This window comes from Electrophorus electricus, chromosome 3, assembly GCF_013358815.1.
Source record: "Electrophorus electricus isolate fEleEle1 chromosome 3, fEleEle1.pri, whole genome shotgun sequence".
Taxonomy (NCBI): Eukaryota; Metazoa; Chordata; class Actinopteri; order Gymnotiformes; family Gymnotidae; genus Electrophorus; species Electrophorus electricus.
Genome location: NC_049537.1, coordinates 28,565,001 through 28,591,654, shown reverse-complemented (window position 1 = coordinate 28,591,654; position 26,654 = coordinate 28,565,001). Strand labels below are relative to the sequence as shown.

At 48.0% G+C, this 26,654-nt stretch overlaps 3 protein-coding genes across 6 annotated transcripts in view; 2 read left to right on the top strand and 1 right to left on the bottom strand.

Moving 5' to 3' along the window:
• Positions 1-795: 795 nt before the first annotated feature.
• itpa (inosine triphosphatase (nucleoside triphosphate pyrophosphatase)) lies at positions 796-3,016 on the bottom strand. Its single transcript, XM_027026021.2, has 8 exons — positions 2,906-3,016; positions 2,696-2,753; positions 2,536-2,600; positions 2,384-2,457; positions 2,241-2,272; positions 2,029-2,141; positions 1,672-1,748; positions 796-1,043 (listed from the first exon to the last, which is right to left on the bottom strand). The coding sequence occupies exons 1-8, from the start codon at positions 2,966-2,968 to the stop codon at positions 914-916; spliced, it is 612 nt and encodes a 203-aa protein (XP_026881822.2). The 5' UTR covers positions 2,969-3,016; the 3' UTR covers positions 796-913.
• Positions 3,017-3,134: 118 nt separating this feature from the next.
• mettl13 (methyltransferase like 13) lies at positions 3,135-7,087 on the top strand. The gene is made up of 8 exons (XM_027026020.2): positions 3,135-3,536; positions 3,695-4,439; positions 4,564-4,763; positions 5,230-5,419; positions 5,593-5,766; positions 5,963-6,175; positions 6,410-6,541; positions 6,720-7,087. The coding sequence occupies exons 1-8, from the start codon at positions 3,384-3,386 to the stop codon at positions 7,010-7,012; spliced, it is 2,100 nt and encodes a 699-aa protein (XP_026881821.2). The 5' UTR covers positions 3,135-3,383; the 3' UTR covers positions 7,013-7,087.
• A 966-nt stretch (positions 7,088-8,053) lies between these two features.
• The window catches only part of dnm3a (dynamin 3a), a 34,063-nt gene continuing 15,462 nt past the window's right edge, over positions 8,054-26,654 (top strand). Inside the window, exons 1-16 of one of the 4 annotated variants that reach the window (XM_027025996.2) lie at positions 8,054-8,141; positions 8,802-8,983; positions 14,131-14,204; positions 14,413-14,562; positions 14,830-15,033; positions 15,356-15,454; positions 15,921-16,081; positions 16,938-17,080; positions 18,216-18,351; positions 18,447-18,514; positions 18,597-18,735; positions 19,367-19,453; positions 19,637-19,707; positions 19,790-19,841; positions 20,550-20,579; positions 22,041-22,154. In XM_027025996.2, the coding sequence (XP_026881797.2) occupies positions 8,823-8,983; positions 14,131-14,204; positions 14,413-14,562; positions 14,830-15,033; positions 15,356-15,454; positions 15,921-16,081; positions 16,938-17,080; positions 18,216-18,351; positions 18,447-18,514; positions 18,597-18,735; positions 19,367-19,453; positions 19,637-19,707; positions 19,790-19,841; positions 20,550-20,579; positions 22,041-22,154 (1,689 nt within the window). In that variant the 5' untranslated portion in view covers positions 8,054-8,141; positions 8,802-8,822. Of the gene's footprint in view, positions 8,142-8,242; positions 8,984-14,130; positions 14,205-14,412; positions 14,563-14,829; positions 15,034-15,355; positions 15,455-15,920; positions 16,082-16,937; positions 17,081-18,215; positions 18,352-18,446; positions 18,515-18,596; positions 18,736-19,366; positions 19,454-19,636; positions 19,708-19,789; positions 19,842-20,549; positions 20,580-22,040; positions 22,155-26,654 lie in introns of those variants that run through there. The other 3 variants (XM_035523943.1, XM_035523942.1, XM_035523944.1) reach the window with 3 other exon arrangements.

Genomic DNA, 26,654 nt, shown 5'->3' with positions numbered 1-26,654 from the left:
TTGGAGGCCTGTCAGAGCATTTGCTTTCTAATCTCATAAATATCAAAAGGTCAAGATTCCTTAGAGTGGAAAATTCAGTTAGTATGCAAATTACAGAAAAGAGTCTGATGAAGTGAACGGTAATAGAGGGCGATGTATGGTAGCCATGTAGAATGTGGATGTTATTATTTTTACTTCTTCTTTTGTACATAAAATATGGGAACTGCCTTTCACTTATGTAATGTTCTGAAAACCGATAAACAAAAATCACTGACATTGCATGCAAATACTCAAATACTGCCAAGTGAGTTATTTAAGAACAAAAGTGATTTGAAAATCGAATAACTATTTGTCTTAATATTCCACGTAAGAAAACGTAGGCCTACAAATGACTCTAGGGCACCTTGACTCCTTGGCTGTCTGTCATAAGGCAGACAATAGTGGCCTTCTTTAAAGGAGACTGGGTTTGAAATCTAAATGTGCCTACTGCTTTCTGAATTATCTGCCTCTGTGTGCATGTGTTACCACTGCGAGTCTCTCTGTCACTAGGAGAGAGAGAGAGAGAGAGAGAGAGAGAGAGAGAGAGAGAGAGAGAGAGAGAGAGAGAGAGAGAGAGAAGTAAAAACATTCACTGAGTGTTATCCGCAGTGATGAACGCGAGCGGCGGATCACATGGCTGTAAGGGCGCGTGCTCGCGTTTTGGGCTCACGTGAACAAACACCGCAGCAAAGGTTCGCGCGCCTGCAAATAATTCTCGCTACATCAATAAACTGTAGAATCTCATCTCAAAGACATATCGGAGAAAATACGAACAACTGCAATGTAGCACGTTACACATTTATTTAAATGTAAAAGTTAACGGAGGGTTAAACCCTGTGACGGCCGCTGAGGTTGAGAGCTGCAGTGAAGGTCGGACAAACTGCATTCTAATTGATTAGTCGCCGCGTTTTGTCCGTTTTGCCTCTGCCGCAGAGTGAAGTTGAGAGAAGTGCTCTGACAAAGCAGCGAGGGCCCGATATCGGTGGGAGATTGTGTTCTTCACATCTTTAGGCAGCTCCGCATACCTACCCAGACAATGAAAATCAAAAATGAGTAAAACAATTACAGGTATTAACGAAATAGTCATCGACTGAACATCACATTGGCCTGTATTCTATTGAGTAAACACCGCAAAACTGGTAATAAGTGATCAGTTGCAGTCACAAAGATCACAACGCAGTCACAAAATTAAACTAGAAATCTTTCTTACGCCTGAAAACGAGGATACGTTCACTAAAATGATCCACCGGAATCATTCAATAATAATAATAATGACAATAATTAGATCTAGTTCTATAGATATCCATCCATCGGTCCTCACGGCACATACAGATATATTATTCAGGTCAGTGACGTTGGAATGAGGGTTCATATTTGCCATATAATTTATATTATTAACTTTGTTCAACTGTTCATGAACCACTACGATCAGAGTCATAATCATCTGTAAGGTTTACTCAACAAAAGATTATTCCTTATTCTTTTCAATTAACATTTTTTAACTTTTCTTTAAAGAGCATGACGAACAGGGAAACGGCGCAAGCCTTTTTTTTTTTTTTTTTTTAATATGAAGCGTCACTGAAGTCACTTATGAAGATTAAGGCTGCCATCTAGTGGAGAAATGCGGGGGGGAAAGAAGCCCAAATCACTCACGTTTTATCGTAGCCATCGGGCTGGAAACAAGGGTCCCATCCAAAGTCCCTTGGGCCCCTGGGTTCTACAATGCGTCCCTAAATAACAGAAAAATTCTCTGCCTGTTATAAATGCACACACTCATTTGTAACACGCCTGTTATAGCCTGTTCATACGATTTACAAAGGCTGCATTACTCATGTATGTTGTTCTAAATCGCAACTTTGAGCAACCCAGAGTCAGGGTATATTGTGATATACGTGATGCTAAGTGTTTTCTGTGCAGTCTTCTCCTGATGTATTACGCGCACTCAGCATGTTTGTGTACTGCAGCGGTATTACAGTCAAGCAGTGCCGTGCGTGTCCAGCGTGCGCTGACCTCCGTGATTCCTCTGAAGAGCTGCACAGGCTCTCGCTCACCAGCACAGAAAGCAAACGTGCACAGAGCCCAAGCAGATTTGTCCTCAAAGCCTGACAGAAGCCTGTACAGTCCTGACAACAACGAAGACACAACGTGATCCACGCAAGTCATGGTCTCGCACTCTCTGCACATTTACAAGCATGCTTTAACAAGCAAAGAGAAGTTCTTACCTTCAGGCTTCAGTTTATCCAAAAACCATTTACTAAGAGATACGAACAACAGTGTTCGATCAAAACCTGTAGTTTGTTATTAGCAAGTCAGTCATAATGTAATAATAAAGTGAACTAAAGGTAAAATTCAGGTTGTTGCCTACATGTATGGTCCTGGAAGCCCTCCTAATGCCCTGAAACACAGGCAGGTGTCCTCCACAATCACCGGCCCCTCTACCTTTACAAGAGAACCAGCAAATGTTTCAAATGTATTTCAGCACAGAAAGCATTAAGAAATACAGCGTAGATGACAAACCTGCTTTGCTGCCTCCTGACACTTTTGTATGGAGATGTCGTCAGGTTCACCTTGGTATTCAGGCACTGGAAACCCGTTCAGCCAAAATAAACGCAATACAAACACAAAACCACGTAAACACACGTAGGGTAGGTAGCTGGCTAATGGAGCCCATACTCACAATCGATCTTCTTGGAAACAAGTTTGTAGGGAAATCTGTCACCCAAGATCTGCACAACCTGTTCACTCAGAAAGCAGTACAGCACCATTTAGTCTAGTTCGCACTGCAGACCACCTGTTCGGAATATTTACATGCCATTTCTTTTAGATGTCCTAATATTAATGTAAAGCGAGGAAGCTGGAAACGCTGCCTTAACATTTCTACTCTCACCTCTTCTAATTTCTTTGCGTTTCCAGTGACAAACACAACGGATCTCCCTGCCGGTAGTGCCATCCTTCCTCACCGTTTCGTCCCCTCGCCGGACTACTGAAACATCCGGTCTGCGACGCAGGCTCGACCAATAGGGTGAATGAGCCCGAACTTTTGACCAATTAACGAACTGTTAAAATGTTCGGCCCTCTTCATCTGTCCAATCACTGCTTGCATTGTCTACGGTCCCGTCCGTCACGGAAATTCGTCCGAGTAGATACCCCCGAACATGTGGGAAAGCGTTTTTAACCTGTTTATGACAGAACATAACGTACAAATTCATGATTTGGAAGTCCGGCAGTTAATCGCTTCGGAGGAAATTATTAGTTGGCAGTCTAACTAGAGCTAATGTAGTGCATGTGGAAGGCAAGCAAGCAGCATCTAGATCATCGAGATATAAAATCTGAATACAGCAGTAAATACAAACAAGCCCGCACGAATGAGTCTGTTGCCCAGAACCGCCGATGAGTTCAGCTCGGCGGACTACTGGGAACGTTTCTTCCGCAAACGCGGAGAAAAAGCTTTCGAATGGTATGGGGACTATAACTCACTCTGCGGCGTGCTTCATAAATATATCAAGCCCCGGGAGAAGGTATTTAGTTAATTCTTCTGATTGACCTTTTCATTAAACAGTTATTCTATTTATTATTGGAGAAAAGCATGTCCAATCAGACGTTAAGGCTGTCACATAGGATGTCTGGATATCTACAGCATTGCTAAGGAAAGACTAATTTGCCTTTTGTGTGTCAGGTTTTGGTAGTGGGCTGCGGCAACTCAGAGCTGAGCGAGCAGCTGTATGATGTCGGCTACCGTCACTTAACCAACATTGACATCAGCGAGACAGTTGTGTCTCAGATGAGCCAGCGAAACGCGCGACGCCGGCCGGACCTCACCTTCCAGCAGGTGGACGCCACCCAGATGTGCTACGAGAGCGGCAGCTACCAGGCTGCTCTGGACAAGGGCACCTTGGATGCCATGGCTTCTGAGGAGGAGGGCACCCTGGCGAGCCGCATGCTGGCAGAGGTGGGCAGGGTTTTGGCGGCGGGGGGTCGCTACGTCTGCGTGACCCTAGCCCAGGAGGATGTGATCAGGCTGGCTGTTGAGCATTTCGCTGGGGCCGGCTGGGCCGTGCGGATCCACTGCCTGAACCAGCGCGGCGGGGACGCCGACCCTTCGGCATTTGCCCTGCCCATCTTTGTTCTTGTCTGCACCAAGTTCCGTCAGCCACCCCCTTTTGCAGTGCTGGAGATGTGCCAGGGGGAGGATGGCGCCCCCAGCAGGTTGGCGACGGTCCCCGAGCTGCTGGCGCGGGTGAAGGAACGGCAGGCGTATGCCCTCATGCTCCAGAAGATGAGGGGTGGCACAGACGCTAGCAGTACGCCATCCCTCACACTGTGTCACGCGTCCATGGGCCATGCCCGATACACGCTCACGGTCCAGGACAGTCCGCCTTCTGCCAAGGTGCCCCCTGCCAACCACTTTGCCATCTTCATTGGTAAGTAATTAGTATGCGCTCTTCGGACCTTCACATTGCTCGAAATAGCCCCTTTTCATCCGTTCATGTTGTGTAGTTTCACCCATTCATGTGTTGATGTCGATCACGCGCTTGAAATCTGCAGTTCCTCAGGGTCATGAGTCCGATTGGCTGTACGGCTCTGCCGAGGGGCGCGCTCAGCTTGCCTCCGGTGCCAAGTTCCGCCGCCTGATCGTCGTGGCGATGCACCGGGACCAGGAATATGCAGACATGGCAGCGGTGCAGGCCGAACTCTCTCCCATGGTGATGGAGCTGGCTCCACCTGGAATGCCACCCAATCAACAGGTAGACGAGCAGGAATGTTTCAGTGTTACATATGTTACAGTTCCTCTATATAAATGGTAGATTGTAACACAGTTGTAGTAACACAGTTGTAGCCAATTGTAACATTTGTAAGAAGGAAGTATAATCAGGCAAATCACTGCCAAGCTGCCATTGTTGGGCCCCTGAGTGAGGCCCTTAACCCTCAACTGCTCAAGTTATACTCAGTCGTAATTGTAAGTCAGCTAAATGCCATGAATTTAAATTTAAATGTAAGTTTGGCATTAAAATGTGGCTCACTGTATCTGAATGGTCTTCCATGCTTTACTGCATCTTAAAGCTGTGGACATCATGTTAATCTTAATCAGTGAAATGTAGTTTATTTGGTTGTTGGGTACATCAAGCCTGTCTGTTTCCTCCTTTCTCTGGCTTTCCCCTTTTATTTCTTGCTGACCCTTGCTGACCCCTGTCCCACTGTGTCCTGTTTCAGGTGCCATTCTTGTCTGTAGGAGGTGACCTGGGCTGGAGGGAGGTGGTTGCTCGAGGGGTCAGTGGCCTAACGGGGGAGTACTCTGTGGAGGATGTCCGAGGAGAGGACGGCCATCTCTACCGCAGGCTGGTCTTTATGAACAACACCCAGCTGGTGCAGTCTGAAAGCCGCCTTCAGTCCTCTGCCGCGGGTGAGACTTGTGGCCGGTGTAGGTCCAGTGACGGAGCATTCAGAGATGGTTGCAGTGTTACGCTACATCAGGGAATAAACGGTTTTGCACGAATTGTGCTGACTCTTAATACTTAAGGTGGAAGTTTGTGAGGTTTCTGTATTTTTTGGATGACCTTTTTCCTTCTTTTCCAGCCTCTACTGCTCATAAAAAGAGAAGCAAGAAGAAACCCAAACCCTCTGCTTCTGATGCTTCTGCATGCAGGGTCAAAGGTCAGAGTGTAGACAGAGGCTTTCTCTGCTGTACTCACCACGAGGTGATGGTCGCAGGCCTTTCTCTGCTGGGGACAGAGGTGATCAGTGATAGAGGTATGCCTTCCACAATCCCTGTCCGGTCGGATCACTGCTGGGCTTTGGCTTGAACTGAAGCCGTGAAGCTGGAATGGTCTAGCTGTTCAAGTTCATGAAGTCTGTGGCATGAACATGTCATCAGTACCTTTTCTGCAGTAATATTAAGGCAGTATGGTTGACCTAAATGTTTATGTGGCTTTCAACTGCTGAACAGACGTGCTGGTGTCTGTGTTGGTGGTGGGGCTCGGTGGGGGAGGCCTGCCACAGTTCGTGCGGGACTTTGTGCCTGGAGCACAGGTGGAGGTGGTGGAGCTGGACCCAGCCGTCCTGGACGTGGCGAAGACTTGGTTTGGGCTGCAGACAGACGACAGACTGAAGGTCGTTCTGGGAGACGGTCTGGAGCATATCAGGGCCCTGCAGAGCCAGGGTGAGGGCCAGTTTCCACACACATGTGTAGTTCATATGACTTTAGACTCCTGCATTGCCTTATATTTGTCTAGATTTACTTAAAACAGCTCTGCCTAATTGCTATTTAAACGATAAAGGAATGATAGGACCTTTTTAGGCTGCGTTGTGTTCTTAAAAATGCTTGTGGTAGGTTGCCAAGCAGCCCCGCCCAAATCCTCTCATTCACGCCGTTCCTTCTGCACCCTATTTATAGGGGGACATTCCTATGATGTCATCATGTTCGATGTTGACAGCAAGGACCCCACTCTGGGCATGAGCTGCCCACCGCCTGCCTTTGTTGAAACATCCCTACTGGAAAAAGTCTGCAAACTGTTAACCCCTCGAGGTACAGCGGGTAGCCTTTCAAGTTTCATGCAGAGCTTGTATAATAATTCATCACTACTGCATAATACTTCCATTGTGTTACCGTGTGGTGTGTGCCTCACAGTGATGATTGCTCAACATCTCTCCTCTCTCTCTCTCTCTCTCTCTGTTTTTCCTTCATTTCTCCATCCCTCACCCAGGAGTGTTTATGTTGAACCTGGTGTGCCGTGACTCCGTGCTGAGGAAGTCGGTGCTGGAGCGCTTACACACTGTCTTCTCCACCGTGTTCTCTCGGCCTATCGAGGGCGAAGTCAACGAGGTGCTGCTGTGCTCCAGGGCTGGAGGTCAAGGAGACAAAAGCTCTGCTGTCCCAAAAGAGCTGCCACAGGCTGCCAAGAGCCTACAGGGGGCACTACAGAAGCAGTGTCACACTGCCCTCGGCAACCCCCAAATAGACATTTCTGCGATGCTAAAGGACCTGCGGGTAGCTTGAACAGCTTCTCTGTGTGTGTGATGAAGATGATGAGATGGATGGAAATTGAAACATAAAAAAGTGCATAGAGAACTGGACACGCGAGTGGCTACTTTATTCAGAAGTGTTTCCATTAAAATTGAAATCAGCTCAGTGGTCAGGCTGATGAAAACCACAGTATGTTTTTTGGTTGTCAGAGTGGTAAACAAAAATTGTTTGTTTACAACTGGGTCTGTCATTTTTTTTTTGTTTCACAATTTTTAAAGACTGTAGTTTTAAAAAGAGACAGAGGAAGGTGGTTAAGGTTCATAAAGTAAAAGTCCTGCTCAGGATTGTGCTAATTAGATCAAGCAGTAAAATAATTGAAAACAACTGTGTGATACAAATCGATGGCAGGACTTTTATATCTCTGGTTCTCTGCATGTTGAGACACACATTGTGTTCTTTTTAAAAACAGTAAGCAGTGTTGTTGCATTTACCTGCACCTGACCACAGTGTACACACCTAGGCATAGCACTGGGAAACTCTGTCCAACATACCCATTGCAGAAAAGAAAGCTCTATCAACAGACTGCCTTCCACCTAACAACAAGTCCCCTTTTCTATTTAGCATATTAGTGGGATTTAATATTGTTATTTTTTCTATAAACTTTACTTAAACCTGCATGGAGATATTGATACTGACCCTTTAAATATTTGATCGAGTATGCTATAATGAAATTAATATCTTTAGGCTACTTTAAAAAGATAATTCGACATGTATAGCTAGCTCTATTCATAAAATTCAAAATATTCATTCAGCTTTACACAGGGTCCTATTACATACATGAGTGGAACTTAAAATAGTAAACGTTTAAAATAGTAAACGTTTGATGTCTTACTTTATTTTAATATTTGAGCAAAATAATAATATATAATAAAAATAATCATTGCACAGCGGTTGCATATATTACAGAGTTACATTTTAAAAAGCTCTTCAACTTTCAGCGACTGTAATGAGTTCAGCCAGAAACAGCAGCAGGGTTATTTTTACTCTCCCAGTCGGGCGGGTCTCCCAGTGCCGCTCCGCTCCTGGCAAACCTCAGAAGACTTTTGGAGACCTATAGCTGGGCCATATCCACATGCATATGTCAGATTGATTAAAGAAAAATGTAAGAATCATGATTCGGGAATCGTAACTATCAACCGATATTTTCCCTCGAGGAGTGGCGGCTGGTGGCCCGTGCGCATGCGTCTGTCCAGCCCGTGCGCTGTCAGTAGCTGGGCGTGAGTGAAGCTCGAGCGCTGGACCGAGCGGGACCAGTATAAGGTGTCGGACTGGAAACTCACCGCCGACTGGTTGCGTTTGACGCCTTGCTGTTGTGAAAACGGTTGCGGACGCAAATACGGGCAGGTTGGGGCTGAGGGACCGCTGAGTTCTGGTCCGGGCGTCCAGACGACGGTCAGGACAGGCGTTTATACGCGAGGACCTGTTAACGGTTTTACGGTGACGGTTACGGTGGACGTTAGGGACGTTAGCTAGTTACACCGATAATCTGACCGATAAAACCGACAAGATTGGACTGCTGGCTGGGGTAGCCAACCGGACACCAGCTCTCTTCCCAGTCAGTGATTTAAAACAGCGTGCCAGAACTTAGATAATCAATGAGTTTCGAAATATTGAACTGCCAATTTATTGTTTATCTCGTTGCCTTTTTTTGTAAAGTTTTTTTTTGTAAAGTTTTACGTTACAAACTGGACGGTTGGTCAGAAGGAGGGAGCGTTAGTTGGACAGTAACCTAACGCAGAGCCTTGAACTTGTTTGTCCACAGCATCCCAGCTGCTCTGTAACCATGGGTAACCGGGGGATGGAGGAGCTCATCCCTTTGGTCAACCGCCTGCAGGATGCCTTCAGCGCCGTCGGGCAGAACTGCAACCTGGACCTCCCGCAGATCGCAGTCGTCGGCGGTCAAAGCGCAGGGAAGAGTTCGGTTCTGGAGAACTTTGTTGGCAGGTACCAGACCATATGTGGTGGTTTTGACATGTTTTATATGATAACTGCGAAGGAGAGCGTAACCTTTGGAACTGCTGTTAATTGCGGTCAGACATGTACAGAATGTAGTTAAATCCACTGTATGGGATCTGCATGCGCCTGGCGCTCGTTCAGCCCCGTCAAACCCCTGTTAGGGCTGCAGGCAGTATGACTGAGGTGAGCTAGAAGAGGCTCTTTCCCCCTCTAATAACACAGTGAGTGAGTGCTGTGGGTCTTTTATTTGAGATGAGTGAGCATGGACATATCCAGTGCAAACAGATGATGTATTGTGTGTGTGTGTGTGGGGGGGGGGGGTCAGGTGATTTAGATTATGAAAGTGAGCACCTTTTCTGATTATTGTTATACTGTTTGTGGTTTTGAAAAATTACACCATATTGCTTTGCTTCAAGGAGCGATCAAGGGACTGTGAGGAAAATGATCTGTTGCCAAACGTGTTTCCTTGTCAAAGACTTTAGGTCCATCCGCAGGAAGTTGCAGGAACTTGTTAGCGAACGCCAAGCAGCCCATTGTTTGGTCACACGTGGGTTGGTGAAGCAGAACTGTAGCTTCGTGGAGCTACCCTGTCTGTACCACCAGGTGTAGAAGCAGCAGTGCTATCAGTTTCTCTTGAGCTGTACATGCTGGCCACAGTGCTGTGACCCAAAGTGTCAGATATGTTTGTGGGCACGCTGTTACCTGTCTGCTGAGTGGTAGTGGTGCATGATGCGTTGAACATTCAGTCATCACCAAGAGAAATTACATCGCGTTGTTCTTCTCTGACATATCGTTGATATCTTCAGTACTTCTAAAACACTGACCAACTTTCTTTAGAAGTGGAACCACTGTTGAAAACTGTTTCTTTTTTCAAATCCAAAAAAACCTAAATGTCACAATATTTTTCAAGTATTCTGACAATGGTACTGTAATATTTTGTTTCTGATGATATATTTTTGCCATATTGCCAACCCCTTACCAGTAGTAGTTTCTTCATTCCTTAAAAAAACGAATGAAGCAGCACAGTCTTTGTGAATACAACGCTAAATGAACATATTTTTGTTAAGAAAGACCACCAGCTCTTTTAAGGTAGCACTGTAATATCCCCCATGTAATCTGTTGCTTTATAGCCACTGACTGCTGGCCGTGCTGTCCTGCGGCCCTTCAGACACGACATAATCATTTCAGAATCACTGGAAAGCAGTTTTGTGCTAAACACAGTTGTGAAACAGACAGCTGACACAGTTAGTAGAGCAAGTGTAGTGATGGTGACCTGGAAAAGCCTGCAGCCAAGCTTGGAGGTCATTCTGAAGCTCTATGTGTGCAAGCAGAATCAAGAGCAACTGTCTCATCTCACTGGTTTGTAGCTGGTGTGGATGCTGTGTGGTAAATATGAACTTAATGCATCAAAGTCCGCAGCGTTACGCTGTTTTTAAACAGGAACGTGCGCGTGCCTGATTTTTAGTAATTAGGGAGCTAACGTTAATAAATGAAAGTCTTGAGGAACTGCATTTCTGTACTGAACGCGGTTGGAGTAGAGGATGAGATGACACATTGAGTGGATTGTGTGGAGTGTGGAGTGTGGAGCAGATCCGATGACCCATATAGCCATAAGAAACAGGGCCACTGGAAGCCTTCCTTTAAAGGTGCCTTCTCCCCTCTGCAGCAGTAACTGAATTATAGCCTTATAGTTTGCAAAGCTGCATTTACACAGATTCCAAAGCTGCAGTCTCTGCAGAGGTGTGAGGGAGTGAGAATCCCATCAGGTTGCTGGTGCAACAATTTCTAGGAAGAGTTTTGATATTGCTGTTCAGTTTTGGCTGAGCACACGGTCAGAATCTAGTGGAAGAAAAGTGTGGTGGTGAAATGGAACTGTGGGATGTCTCGAGGTTAGTACCGCCTGACCAAAAACGCTTGCTGTTTAGAGCAGCATTAGGAGAGAGAAAACACTGCATGTAGCCATAGCGAGGAAAGATAAACAGTGTGAAAAGCAGCACCCCGGGCCATCTGAGGTTGCGCTCGGCTGCCAGGGTGTGGGGAAGGTATTGTGCTCGGGTAGGCCTGCGGATATCAGATGGTTGACTGGAGGAGATGGTGAGCACATAAGGAGAGTAGAGAAGGACAAGACTGCCTAGGGGAGAAGAAGGTTGGGGATGGAGGGAGGGAGGGAGGGAGGGAGGGAGAGAGAGAGAGAGAGAGAGAGAGAGAGAGAGAGAGAGAGAGAGAGAGAGAGAGAGAGAATGAGATTTTCAAATTAAAAGGGTGGTCCTATTAGACCAATCTTAGAATGAGGATGCTGAAATGATGCAACAGCATTGTGGTTGTGTGTGTGTGTATATTGAGAGCAGACATATCAGAATCAGTTTCTCTTTGTACAGGTGTCAACCTGCTCTATATACTTTACATAAACTATACATAAACATAAAGGCAAGTATGAAACAGCAGCAAGTAAAAGTTTGTGCAGTCTGAGATAAGCGCAGATGAGCCTTGTTATGGGGTACTGAGGTACATATATATAGCAGAAACTGAGCACCAATGTAAATATAGATGTGAAAGTAAACATTTTTGTAGAATGTGTATATTGCAACAAATTAAAAGTACATAAGTGCACTGACTCCAGTAGAAGGAGAAGGGTGCTCTTTCAGAAAGATTACGTTTCTGTCACGACAGGCCACACTCCGGGCATCCCTGTTTCCACGATTTCCCTGTCGTGTCTGTTTTCCTCTACTACCTTGTTGTTCCATTTCTTAGTTTCATTTTCTCTGCGCCTGACATCGCTTTTACCTGTTGCTCTTGTCCAGTCCTTGTTTTGGTTTCGTTCTGTTCCACCCCCTGGTCTGTATCCCCGCCTGTAATTATGTTCACCTGTGTCTGGTTTATTTAAACAGTCCTGGTTATCTAAGCCCTGGGTTTTGTCTTCCAGTTTGTCGGTTATTTTGGTTTGTGTAGTCATGTTTAGATCGGTTTTCGCTATCACTGTCGTCGCCCTTGTTTTGCCGTTTGCTTAGTTCGTTTCTTACTTTGCTTCAGTGTTTTCCCCGTATCTCTGTTTGTTAGCGTCCCTTCTTTTGATTCCCTTACTCATTAAAATACCTCCTGCATTTGCATTCTGCCTCTCGTTTTGTCCCTGCAGTAAACGTTACAGGTATGCGATATGCAGTGGTTGTGTAGATTACAGATTATGTGCTAAAGTGGACAACAGCCTTTTAAATCTGAGGGCTGCGAGAGGGGTCCTTGTTTAGGAGGTAGACGGCCTGGGGATAGCAGCCGTGAAGGTGGCAGGTGGTCCAAGTCTTGGTCTCCGCTCTGATGAAAGAGTGACTGGGGTGTGAGGGGTGAACCGTGATCTTCCCTGCCCTCTTCCTCGTGGGTCTCCGAAGCCAGCGCGCCACGTTTTTCCCCGTCACCTCGCACCGTTCCTTGGAGCTCGCGCTTGGTCTGAGAAGACGCAGAGCCGAACGGGACGGAGGTGGAGGACGTGAAGGCGGACTCTGTCGTGGCAGCGTAGAACTGGTCCAGTAGTGCTGGAGGCCTCCAGCACTACAAGCCCTGCTGGGCCTACTTCATCGCCGCTGTGCCGTGTCTCTCCCGATCGAGATCTTGCTGATTGGCAGTATGGATGTATATGGGGCATAAGTGGAAAAGAGAGGGGTACATTGGCCTCAACGGGAGCTTTGTTCACAGCCAGAGCTCGAGGTCGGACGGAAGTGATGGGAATGAATAGACTTTAGGCTAAGAATAAGACGCATTGTTGCGGAGAAATGTGAGCATCGAGCTATCTGGCGCAAAGCGAAAGAAAACATCAGGATTCCGAATGCTGACGTGTGTGCCGGTACGTCCTCGATAATCCGACTCACATTCCCCTTGGCCCAGCTCTGTCTACTTTAGGAGGTGCTCTGATTTTCCTCGGAGCTGGCGGAGCTCTTATCCGCGCGCCGGCCTCTGTCTGTCTCGCCTCCTCCTCTCTCTGAGTGCACGTAACTGGGCCTGCTCCTCAGGGACCTCCCCCAATGTCTCCCCCTCAGTGTTGACTGAAGTTCCTAAATAAGCTTCACACACACACACACACACCCTGTTTCCTGCTTAATCAGCCGGATCCTGGCGCTTGGGCCCGGCTCTCCCCTCCACGCCTGCCCTGGGGCTTCATCTACCGCCTGACCAGCTCATCGAAGACGTGCGGGTAACGTTCGCTCACTTGTCCTGTGAACTCGTGGGTTCTTTTTTCTTTATGCTAATTCATTTTATGCAAACTCACTTTATGCTAATTCAGTTTCAGAAGTCATGCCTTCACCTCTGATAGAGCCATGGCACACGTGATATGGGTCATTAGGTCATTCTAAGGTCATTAGGTGTCCCCCCCCGCCCCGCCTCGCTCTTTTGTTCCTGACTATTCTTATTCAATAAATTCATGGTTTGAATTGCACAACAGCTTACATTACATTATTAAATTACATTAAATATCATTCTTATCTGTCTTTAAAATGGCATGACATAAAGCTGTTGTTGACATGAAGTGCATACACGTTGTGCCCACACCCTGATTGTCGGTGATAAACAGCAGACAACTTTGATTTACTGGTTACTGGAGCGAGACAAACATGGTATAAGTAGCCTCATTATGCCCTTAGGTTGTATGTTGCTTCATTCTGCCTCCTGTCAGGGGCTGTGGGCCTTTTGAAATGTCAATAATGGTCCTCCTCCTCTCCCACATGGATCTTCTGGTTCTTCCAGTGACAGCATTACGCATCTGGACTTCAACACAAATTAAGAAATTTGTGGGTCTCATAATTCAGATAATCTCACCTCTGGTTACTGAAGATGAATTTCTGTATAAATCCTGCTAATAGCTGGTAAATCTGGACCTTGCTCTGCCTGCGCTTCCACACTGGGCTCACAGACCGCCGTCACGCTGGGTGAAAATCCGTCCTGGGAGGGGTGTAATGTGTGTCAGCATGTGGGGAGTGAGAGTTTCACCATCCAGGCTTTAACTGAGTCACCTGGTGAACTTTCTGGATGTGTCTCACAATGCTGGCATTGTGCCATGCTCTGTGTGTGTGTGTGTGCGCGTGCGTGCAGGCATGCATGCGTGCCCTTGCTGTTTAGCTACAAGGACTTTTTTTCCTCTCTTTTTCAAGGGATTTCTTACCTAGAGGTTCAGGGATCGTGACACGAAGGCCACTGGTGTTGCAGCTCATTAGCGCCACCTCAGGTCAGTAACGCACACACACTCACTGACCACTGGAGGGCAGTGTCTCCCATTGAATCTTCTGTAATGTTGCCCCACAGAAAGACCTACGGTTGAGTATGAAAATGTCTTCCTCAGTGTGAGGAATGCTCTGAAATGTTTCCTTGTTTCTGCCCCGTGTCTCGCACACTCTTTCTCGTCCAATCTTTTTGTCCTCTCCTCCCTGCCATAGAATACGGGGAGTTCCTGCACCGTAAAGGGAAGAAGTTCACCGACTTTGATGAGGTTCGGCGTGAGATCGAAACAGAGACAGACAGAGTGACGGGAGGCAATAAAAGCATCTCCTCTGTTCCCATCAACCTGCGCGTTTATTCTCCCAACGGTATCACCGTCTCCAGTTTTTCCCTGATGAATGCTATGCATTTCTATATGTAAACATTTCTCAAGTTTTAGCTACTGGATAAGCCACTCTGCCAATCCAGTCACCACAAGGTCATTAACCAAAATTGTACTAAATATAAATGGTGCACACCTTCATTGAAAATACCTTCCTCTCTTTCACTCTTCTGTTCTTCCACTTTCGCTCTCTCTAACCTTCACTCCGATTCGCTCTTGCTTTCTCTTTTTGCATCCTCTCTCTGCCTCCCAGTGCTGAATCTGACTCTGATAGACCTCCCGGGCATCACCAAGGTGCCAGTGGGGGACCAGCCACCAGACATCGAGTACCAGATCAGAGACATGATAATGCAGTTCATCTGCCAGGAGAACTGCCTCATCCTGGCTGTCACCCCAGCCAACATGGACCTGGCCAACTCGGACGCCCTCAAGCTGGCCAAAGACGTGGACCCACAGGGTGAGTGCGAGAGAGCCGGCCCCGTGGCCGCGTACCCTGCTCCAGGCTGCTTTCTTGTGCTACTTCTTTCTTTCTATCCTGCTGTCTTCCTGCCCCGCTCTCTTGTTCTCGAGCTCCTCTTTAATGGATTGTACCATCTGTCAGCTTCTCTTTCTGCTTCCTCTCGCTCTTAGTGATCGCGGCGTTCACCTTTACTCAGTCGGAGCCGTAGCTTTCTCCACAGCTTTGTTTCACCCATTTCTCACGCACTGTGCTATGACTGTGCTTCTTCCCTTATCGTCTCTGCTTTTCCCTTGTTCTTCTCCTCCGCTCCGCCATCTAGGTCAGCGGACCATCGGTGTCATCACCAAGCTGGACCTGATGGACGACGGCACGGATGCCAGGGACGTGCTGGAGAACAGGTTACTGCCCTTGCGCCGAGGTACGCCGGGTTCGGTCAGTACGCTGTGCTCTCAGGCCTCTGCCGGCCTGTCACAAGGACAGTGACCGCACGGGAAGGTCCAGGTTCTCAGCATAATCAGCATATAGGTTTTAACAGGGTCACTAACACTAACACTACTCAGATTTTGACATGGTAGTACGCACATTCCTCTGACTCTTAGCGGCCTGGCTGTAAGGATATCTGGATGAGGTCATGGAGCTGATATGTCCAGGGCCGCGGGGTTTGGGTTCCAGCCAGGGGAAACCTGGAGGGGCTGGACTAGCTGTAGGGCAGGAACCTTACACTTACCCACGCACTCTAATGCATTAGACACACACATGTACACAGATGCAACCATACGTGCACACACACCCACACACTCTCACATGCGCACACACACTCTCACATGCACACACACGCAGAAACACACACAGTCCACTAGCGTATGGGTGTGTGGTTGCCATAGGCTACATTGGAGTGGTGAACCGCAGCCAGAGGGACATAGAGGGGAAGAAGGACATCGGGTCCGCCATCGCGGCGGAGCACCTGTTCTTCCTCTCCCACCCAGCATACCGGCACATGGCTGACTACATGGGCACGCCTTACCTGCAGAGGGTCCTCAACCAGGTGAGAGAGGGGGGGTGAGGGGGGGAGAGAAGATGAGAGAAGATGAGAGAGAGAGAGGGAGAGAGGGGGATGAGAGAGAGGGGGATGAGAGAGAGGGGATGAAAGAAAGGATGAGTGAAAGAGACGAAGAGAGAATGAGAGGATGAGAGGTGGAGAAAGTAACAGAACAAATGACAGAAAGATGGGGAGGAAATGAAGAAGCAAATGAATAAATATGCTGTTTGATTAGCTGTGGATGTATTCCCAGTAATTTAATACAACATAAAACGGGGGCATCATTCTCTGAACATGTTCCAGAAGGATCCGCAACTGATTCATTTATATAATAAAAGTCCTCTCATTCAACTTCCTTTAAAAGCATGGGACATTCTCGGATTTCCCGGTAATAAGTAGAACTTTTTTAGCTGCACCCATTTCATAGTCATGAAGATCTGCTATGGTGTGTAGGGCAAGGTGAGCAGTGTGTCAGAGCATTCCAGAATTGTCTAATTGGAGTGTGGGGCAAGATTTTTTCTTGAACATTTTTGAAAAGCAGTTAATCCTGTGAACCCTGTAATCATGTTCATTAGGACAGAACAAGAACATGTGAGACAGAGGTTCCTTAGCTACCTGACACCTGTCACACTGTGAGGAGACTGAACCTCAGTCTGATCAAATGGTTTTGGGAGAACCAAGTAGATGATAGCAGCTGTGGTGTCTCTTTTTGTTCTACATATGGAATACTGAAAGATGTGTAACTTCAAAGATTTAAATTGCTTTAAATGTCCACGCAGGAGCCATAAGGTCAGAATTTAACTGCAGACCACAGCAATTTTGTAATTACTAGTCCTTTGACCCCTGGTTGATGTGTTCCCAGCAACTGACCAATCACATCCGGGACACATTACCAGCATTCCGTAGTCGTCTGCAAGCCGAGCTCCTCACCCTGGACAAAGAGGCAGAGGAATACAGACACATGAACCCCAATGACCCCTCACGCAAGACCAAAGCACTGATGCAGTGAGTCACACACACACACACCTAGATGATGCCTCATGTAAATTATTAGTGAGTCAGTACAGATACACATTCACAGACCCTTAAACTCTCCAGACCTCTCACTCAACACTTTTAACACATAACACAAATACAAACATAACACATAACACAAAGCATTTGAACCTGGTTCACTCCTTATACCAACCATCAACACCAACCATCAACTCCAACCATCATCACCAACCCCTTACACCAACCATCAACACCAACCATCAACACCAACCCCTTACACCAATGATCAACACCAACCATCAACACCAACTCCTTACACCAGCTATCAGCACCAACCATCAACACCAACCCCTCACACCAACCATCAACACCAACCATCAACACCAACCCCTTACACCAACCCTTTAGATTAACCCCTTACACCAACTATCAACACCAACCCCTTAGATTTACCCCTTACACCACCTATCTACACCAACCACTTAGATTAACCCCTTACACCAACTATCAACACCAACCCCTTAGATTAACCGCTTACATCAACCATCAACTCCAAACCCTTAGATTAACCCCTTACACCAACTATCAACATTAACCCCTTACACCATCAACATCAACCCTTTAGATTAACCCCTTACACCAACTATCAACACCAACCCCTTAGATTTACCCCTTACACCACCTATCTACACCAACCACTTAGATTAACCCCTTACACCAACTATCAACACCAACCCCTTAGATTTACCCCTTACACCACCTATCTACACCAACCACTTAGATTAAACCCTTACACCAACTATCAACACCAACCCCTTAGATTTACCCCTTACACCACCTATCTACACCAACCACTTAGATTAACCCCTTACACCAACTATCAACACCAACCCCTTAGATTAACCCCTTACACCAACTATCAACACCAATCCATTAGATTAACCCCTTACACCACCTATTTACACCAACCACTTAGATTAACCCCTTACACCACCTATCTACACCAACCACTTAGATTAACCCCTTACACCAACTATCAACACCAATCCATTAGATTAACCCCTTACACCACCTATTTACACCAACCCCTTAGATTAACCCCTTACACCAACCATCCCTGTCCTCCTCCCTCTCTGTCATCCAGACTGATCCAGCACTTTGGTCTGGACTTTGAGAAGAGCATTGAAGGCTCTGGTGACCACGTGGACACGGTCGAGCTCTCGGGAGGAGCCAAAATCAACCGCATCTTCCACGAGCGCTTCCCCTTCGAGCTGGTCAAGGTGGTCACCAGCGAACACACACTTCCTCTAAGGCATGCAGTTTAACACCCTGTGCTCATATTTCTGCGACATCTCCTGCGCTCTCCATCCCTCAGATGGAGTTTGATGAGAAAGAGCTGCGTCGTGAGATCAGCTTCGCTATCAAGAACATCCACGGTATCAGGTCAGCCCCCCCCCCCGCCCGGCCGGACCCTTCTCCTCAGCCTTCGCCTTCGTGTGTCTCACTCTGCTTGCTGCTGGTCCAGGACAGGCCTGTTCACACCGGACCTGGCATTCGAGGCCATTGTGAAGAAGCAGATAGTGAAGCTGAAAGGGCCGTGTGTGAAGTGTGTGGACATGGTTGTCCAGGAGCTCATTACCACAGTGAAGCAGCGCACTAGTAAGGTAAGGCACGACAGTGTTTATATAAGAGCACCATGGAAGTGTTTATATAAGTGCACCATGGTAGTGTTTATGTAAGAGCACCATGGTAGTGTTTATGTAAGGGCACCATAGCAGTGTTTATGTAAGAGCACCACAGAAGTGTTTGTTTAAAGGCACTCTGGTAGTATTTATATAAGAGCACCATGGCAGTGTTTATGTAAGAGCAGATTGGCAGTGTTTATGTATGGGTACAATGGCAGTGTTTATGTAAGGGCACCATGGCAGTGTTTATGTAAGAGCACCACAGAAGTGTTTATTTAAAGGCACTATGGTAGTGTTTATATAAGAGCACCATGGCAGTGTTTATGTAAGGGCACCATGGCAGTGTTTATGTAAGGGCACCATGGCAGTGTTTATGTAAAAGCAGATTGGCAGTGTTTATGTACGGGCACCACGGCAGTGTTTATGTAAGGGCACCATGGCAGTATTTATGTACGGGCATCACGGCAGTGTTTATGTAAGGGCACCATGGAAGTGTTTATATAAGGGCACCATGGCAGTGTAAAGGACTGGGAAACTCACCTTGCCCTGTGTGGGGGTGACTGATGGTTACTGATGATTGCCTGTGTGCCTGTTCTTCTGCCCTCTTCAGTTAGGGATCTTTCCTAAGTTACGGGAGGAGACGGAGCGGATCGTAACCACATACATTCGGGAGCGAGAGAGCAAAGCCAAAGAGCAGGTGAGACGCTGTGCTGATTGGCTGTTTGTCATGCGGGCCGCCTGATTGGCCGTTTGTCCCGCAGCCCACCTCATCGGCCATTTGTCATGCGGGACGCCTGATTGGCCGTTTGTCTGCACAGCTCAGTGGACTACAGGTCCAGAATGAAGTTGGATCGTTTCACGCTGTAATGTCTCTGAACAGGTCTTGCTCTCCATCGAGATCCAGCTTTCCTACATCAACACCAACCACGAGGACTTCATCGGATTTGCAAAGTGAGTCCCTCACAGACGCCTGGCCCAGACAGGTCGAGCTGCACATCTGTCTCTCTTTCTCATCCCTCTGTATTTTTTTCAGCGCCCAGCAGAGAAATAACCCCACCAGCACAAAGGCCTCGGCAGGGAACCAGGTGAGTCCATTAGTCCCTCGGCGACCCTGACGGAGCTCGTGTCGGTCAGACCGCAGGACACGGAGAGTCTGGGGCAGTGCGTCTTCTGCTTGCTTTGTGTTGTTCCCCGTGGTCTGTTAGTGTGATCCAGTGGTGTGTTCTGTTAATATGTTAGTTTGTTGTGTTTCCGCCCCCTTCATCCCCTCATCTCCCCTCCAACCACCAGCTGCCACCAGCTTCTTCCCACAAATTTAATAGGTCGTTCTGCCCCTAAAATATCGTGATTACTTGGCAACGACGGCTTTCCAAATCGCTAAGAAGTAATGAAGAATACTAGCTTATTGTTCATTTTGTAATGTTTTAAACATACATATGTAACCGATGCAGCCCCTTCCCCAATGTCTCCACTCTGGGTTGCTCTTATGCACTACCAAGCCCATCCTGCAGGGGGCACTGTCAAGCCAGAGTGCCGCCGCTCCTCGCTTCACTTTAAACATATAAAATCCTTCATTAAACGCCCGTGCTTTACTGTGTTTTTGAGTTTGAAGCCATTTTGTTTGCGTTCAGCCCCACATTTTCACTATTTATATTAAATTTGAGACTTGTATGAAGAATGCGTGAATAATGTACTTCGTGACTTGTTTGCTCCGCTGTAGGTCTTGTTCTAACTTCATCAGAGTGACTGCTGGTGCCAGTGTAATGGCTTTGTTCTCTCTTCTGATATTTTAGGGTGCAGCTGCTCCACCTCCCAGTCAAATTGTACGAGCCCAGTGTCTGTAAGCCTTGCTACTGTAAAATCGTCGTCATGCCGCTTTGCTCTGTCAGTGTGTGTATGTGTGTGTGTGTGGGGGGGGGGGGTTTGATGTGTGTGTATGAATGGGAGAGCGCTGAACAGAGTGGCACAGGTCTCACCTTTTTCTCCTTTCCGGCCCTCCTGTTGCTAGCTGACGGCCACATCGAAGGATGTGTCCGTTAACCACTGGTTTAAAATCGCTGACTGCACACTCAAACACCGCGTACAGCACCTGTTCAGCTTAAAGACTCTTAAATCCAGTCACTTGTCTGCCCTTTCCTCGATTCAACGTGGGCCTTCCAGCTGGTTTTAACTGGCTGCAACCACTGTGGCCCATGAAAAGCACCTCTGCTTTTCCCCAACGCTGTTGTCTGGGGCTGAATCTGTCTGGATTTTGCAACACACTGAGCATATCAGGCTACAACCTTTATGAGTGTGTGTGTGTGTGTGTTAGGTCAGTGTATGTTAATGTTTAAAACAGATCTGAATTGCCTCCAATGGAACTTTCATATTCATAGCTCCTGATCTTAAGCCATCCTCTGTGTGTGTGTGTGTGTGTGTGTGTGTGTGTGTGTGTGTGTGTGTGTGTGTGTGTGTGTGTGTGTGTGACTGGGGAGGAAGGGCAATGAAGATTGGTTTAGTGTTGCTTATTTATTTATTTCTCTGCTGCTGTCTTGACACTACTCATATGTTGGAGATGACAGATTTAGTGTGCACTGACCACTGCCATCCAAAGTTTATTCCTTGCTGGTATGTGATAGCTGTCGTTGCTTTACCATTAGATGGTCTTTCCGTAACTACTCCGTAGAGACCTGCTGGACTTCCCAACATCAGATTCCAGAGAGTGTACTACACACACACCAGTTTGAGTTAAATCTCAGAAATTTCAACTTTTTTATGAAGTTTGCTTATTTTGTTTGACTGATTGTAATTAACGTGGTGGACATTAAGGAGGTGAAGTGCTTGCTCGCGAGAGCAGGCGCGACGACCGTATGGTGTCCAGCTCTCGCTCGGCCGCGTGCTTCCCCTTCTCTCTTCACCTCCACCCCCTCATCTCTCCGTCGCTCCCGTGAGTCTCTCCTCCCTTGAGCTTCTTCAGCATCGCTCTTCCTCTTTTCCTCCGCAGGCCTGTGCTGTCGCCGTGGCCGCGCGTGCATGGACCCCCCCCCATCTACTTCCTCATCCACCCCTTTTAAAATACGCACACACAGGGAAGCTTTTACTCACTTTTAATGTGTTTCTGTTCACATTCTAAAGACTCACAGTCATTCGTTTATTTCATTTTTCCAAATAACCACCTTCCTCCGTTCACTGTCTCCCCCCCTTCCCGAGAGCTTTGGAACTCACACCCATATCTGTGACCCCCCACCACCCTGTCACTCATGAGCCCCACTATTTCTTACCCCTGACCCTCCCTCATTCCGCAGGTGATCCGAAAGGGCTGGCTCACCATCAGCAACATCAGTCTGATGAAGGGGGGGTCCAAGGACTACTGGTTCATGCTGACAGCAGAGAGCTTGTCCTGGTTTAAAGACGATGAGGTGAGGCAGCCTCGCACACACTCGCACACACACACACACACACACACACACACACACACTCACACACACACTCACACACACACACACATTCACACACACACACTCACCTTCCTTCATTCCATCGGTTTGAATTGCTCTTACGTAACGATGGCTTTCAGAAGAGGAAGACGCTCAGGCTCGGGCGGTCCGAGGTCGTGAGGAGGAGACCCCCTCCCCCTCCCCCCCCCCCGCCTTCCCCCACAACGCTGGCACACTGGTGTCTTGGCGAGTCGCGATTGGCTGGCCGACACGTCCGTCCTGCTGTGTGGCCTGCCAGGCGGGCTGCCATCTGTCTGCCTGTCTGTGCCTGCTGTACAGGTGCAGGAAGTTCTGCACAGCAAGTGTAGACAGGCAGACAGACAACGCTCTCAGCCAATGGCAGCATGGCCTGCCATTGGGAAACGTTGGAGGGAGGGAGCACACAGGAGGAACCACCTGGCGCATCCTCACACTCGCACTTACACATACACATTTGTGAACAGGGACTCGTTCACCAACTAGTTTGGTGAACTTTTAGTGCATTTCTTAACGATCCATGTATGGGAGTAGCAGGGTCGTCTCGGGAGCGGCTGGGATAGGAGATTAGTAGGGCTTTGGTCTGTGGGGCTGGCCTAGGATCGGTCATCAAACATGAACTCTTCCTCCTTTGCCCCTCTACACTCCTCCGTCAATGTTTCCTTTCCCTTACCAAGTCTCCCTCTCTCTCTGCCCCCTGCTTCTGCCCTTCTGATGCCCCCCTTACTCTAATTTTTGCACTTTCTCACTCTCCCTCTCTTTCTCCCTCTCTCTCTCCCTCTGTTGGGAATTGAGGCATTTGGATCAGATCACCCTGACACAGCTGGATCACCCCCAAGCCAAACACAAGCACACACACACACTCTCTCTCTCTCTCTCTCTCTCTCTCTCTCTCTCTCTCTCTTTCTCTGACACAAGCACACGTAGGTCCTGGACCAGTTACAAATGATGAGTAAACACACATTAACACAAACACAGAACGATATGAAAGCCTACATGTGCATAATAAAGTGGACATGACATAACTTTAGGCATCACACAAACTTAAACAAATATTTCTGTGTTTTAAGTACTCACCCATACGAACCCAACACGCACTACAGATGCAATGTCTGCACAACACGACAAACACACTGTCATGCACATGCACCTGGACACTGACCAAACATGGCCTGTATCCACTTTTAAATTGAATGCATTTTACCATCAGTATCACTTACTGTCTAATGCATTAGTATTCTGCTCTCACATTTTTGCCACCATTTTTCCAGAAACTATTAAGTGTCATTAAAAAAAAAACACTGGCATTGAGATCCCTAATGTTACTGCTCCCATATACTAAAGCAAGCGCGTTCTTTAAAAGAGAAAAATAACTTGTGAATGTTGTGGATAATCGCACAGAACTCAACAGCTTGTAACTGCATTCATAGGACAGAAAGTCTTCAGGAAACACTGATCATAAAAGTGGATGCCGTAGTATGCATGTATTCCTAACCGTCTGCCCAAAGCCATTCCCCCGTGCGTGCACACCGCCCTGGCCGGCGTACCGATGCTGCAGCTACAGTCGGCCTCTGCCTCTTCCTGTCTGGCTTCAAACACTGTAGATTTTCACATCAAAGGCTTTGTGCACTTCTGCATCTGTCGAGCTCCCTCTCAGCCGTAAAGACTAAGAAACGTTCTTTCTGAAACGGGCGTGAAAACGTTTGTCAGCTTCAGTCCCGTATTCTTGTCTGCGCCTCATTCCTGTAGGTCTGTGTGCGTGGAATTCCCTCCCCTCTCTCTCCTGTTGCTTTCTCTTCATTTTTCTTGCATTCGTCTTTATTTCATACTTCATCAGTCTTGTGCTTCGACTGTTTCTCTGTCTGTCTGTCTCTCTGTCTGTCTCTCTGTGTGTGTGTGTGTGTGTGTGTGTGTGTGTGTGTGTGTGTGTGTGTGTAGCTGGCAGTCTCTCTGGGACCATACACATTCCTGGCAGGAAAATTGTAAGGCTTTGTCCAAACACCAGTCTCCAAGAGCCTGCCGAGTAAGACAGAGAGAGAGAGGAAAGGAGACAGGGAACCCGAGATCCCTCATGGTTGTCTCCTGACTCCTACACCTTCCTCACCTCCTGCAGCCTGCCATGGGGACAGGTCACACACACACACACACACACACACACACACACACGTGTATAATCACTGATGTCTCTATTGCTAGTGCTCTTTTTTGGTGCCATTGCTTTGGGTAAATGAGACCAACACTAAACAGACACACATTCCTGTAGCACCCCCCTCCCCCTCCCTCCCTCCCTCCCTCTCTCCCGCTCTCCGTCTCCCCCCTCCCTCCCTCCCTCGCTCGCTCCCTCGCTCTCTCTCTCCATTTCACAGCCGCTCCACGTGAGGGAAAACAGATGACTCCTACTCCTCCAACTGCCTCACCCCCAGCATAACCGCTGTCTCTCCAGCTCTGCACCCGCGCGCATGTGTGTTTCAGTATCTGTATATCAGAGCATGTTAACATATACAGGGTATTCGAGAGGACACGGCATGTGGATTAGTGCGTGTGTGTGTGTGTGTGAAAGCTGGTGCAAGAGAACTAGCTCGCAGGCCTGTGCCAGCATCTGTTTCTGCATATGCAGTACTGGAAGTGAAGCGATGTCTCAGCAGCCTGACCCGACACCCTGAGTGCTGGACCACCCTTCGTCTGCACACGTGCACCGCTAAGTCCAGACATCACACACTCGCCCTCACACTCTCCGTTTGCTAGGTTTTTGCCTTTCATGCTACACATGCGAAACTTTCACCGTCGCGTCACAAGTGTGTTTAGAGGCAGCTAAAGAGTCCACGGTTATCGGAACCACAGACACACGTCACGCTGACTGCTAAGCGCAAAGTCACATGATCTGATCAGCCTTAAACCACAGCCATTAAGATCTCACGGATAAGCGCGTACATGATCACACACAGTACAAACCTCGGTAATCCCCAGAACAAACACTGGAGAACGATATAAAGAAAGCGCACAGGACCAGTCGGCGAGCGGAGCTGCCCCGCACTGCCCCGCGGAGAGGTCACATCTTCGAGGCCACTCCATGCACAGTCTAACCAATGTGCAGACTACTGTACATCAGTATGTTCCTGAACAGGTAGTCTGAACACTGGGATGACGGAGCAGGATAGAGATCCATCCCTCTCTCTCTCTCTCTCTCTCTCTCTCTCTCTCTCTCTCTCTCTCTCTCTCTCTCTCTGGTCTGTTGCTCAGCCCCATTCCTCCTGGCCCAGACACTCACAGGAGGAGGTGGAAGATAGAAAATAAACAAGATAGAAATAGTCTCCATGTCTCTCTCTCTCTTTCTCTCTCTCTTTCTCTTTCCCTTCCTGGTGGAGGTGAAGGGGAGCGGCAAGGTCAGGCAGCGGCACTCCGCAGTTCAGCCGTCAGGTCCGTCCGGTTCTTGCTCAGAGTCCGAAGGGCCGCCGCGGCGCCGGATCCGTCGTGCGCTTCCCTCACGACGCTCCACTCGAGTATCCCGTCCTGACGTGGCACGTTCCGCTCCCACAGCCGGCAGTCTGGCAGCACATTTAGGGAAGGCATAGTGAGAGAACGAGGGAGAGAGAGAGAGAGAGAGAGAGAGAGAGAGAGAGAGGGGGAGAGAGAGGGAGAGACAGAGAGGGAGGGACCCACTAGCCATATAAGGGCTGATGGGACCCTGGGGGAATCGATTTGGTCCGTCCTTGCGCTATCTCTTTTTTTCCTTTTTTTTGAAAGATTTTCGATCCTTCGCTTCGACGCTCCGCCATCCACACCTCCACCAACAGCCCTTTACTCCCCACTCACTTCTGTTCTCTCTCTCTCTCTCTCTCTCTCTCTCTCCCTCTCTCCCGCTCCCGCTCTCCCTCCATCAGTCCTCTGTACACCCACTCCTTCCCTGGACCTTTCCTGGCCCATCTCTCTCTCTCTCTCTCTCTCTCTCTCTCTCTCTCTCTCTCTCTCTCTCTCTCTCTCTCCCTCTCCCTCTCCCCCTCTCTCTCTCTCTCTCTCTCTCTCTCTCTCTCTCTCTCTCTCTCTCTCTCTCTCTCTCTCTCTCCTGCTAAAGTGGTACCAGATGTTGTAGTCTTAACACCAGCCAGTCTTTTCGGACCCTTTTTTTTTTTTCAACCTCCAAAAAATCCTCGGCAGGAAGTGGGCCCCTCTGAAAGGGAAAAGGGGAAAGTTTTCGAGGGGGGGTGTGATGAGTGAGTGGGAGTGGGTGAGCAGAAACGAGGAAAGAAGAAGAGAGAACAGCAGCAGGAGAGAGCACAGGACCTCCTGCGCTCGGGCCACGCCGCCGTAACTGCCATCAGACGCGACCTCCACCTCCGTCTGGGGAGTTTCGCACTCTCTTCATCCTTTTCCCTCCTTTTCTCCAACTTCTCCTCTACGACGTTGTTCACGGTGTAATCCGAGCTGTTTCCTGAGACCCCGGCCCCT

Excerpts from the sequence above, each read along its gene's own strand:
- itpa (XM_027026021.2), bottom strand. The coding sequence starts at position 2,968 with ATGGCACTACCGGCAGGGAGATCCGTTGTGTTTGTCACTGGAAACGCA. Across the intron at positions 2,754-2,905 it reads ACGCAAAGAAATTAGAAGAG|GTTGTGCAGATCTTGGGTGA; the intron begins GTGAGAGTAGAA and ends CTGAGTGAACAG. Across the intron at positions 1,749-2,028 it reads TCTTCAGAGGAATCACGGAG|GGACGCATTGTAGAACCCAG; the intron begins GTCAGCGCACGC and ends TCTGTTATTTAG.
- mettl13 (XM_027026020.2), top strand. The coding sequence starts at position 3,384 with ATGAGTCTGTTGCCCAGAACCGCCGATGAGTTCAGCTCGGCGGACTAC. Across the intron at positions 4,764-5,229 it reads GAATGCCACCCAATCAACAG|GTGCCATTCTTGTCTGTAGG; the intron begins GTAGACGAGCAG and ends GTCCTGTTTCAG. Across the intron at positions 6,542-6,719 it reads CAAACTGTTAACCCCTCGAG|GAGTGTTTATGTTGAACCTG; the intron begins GTACAGCGGGTA and ends TCCCTCACCCAG.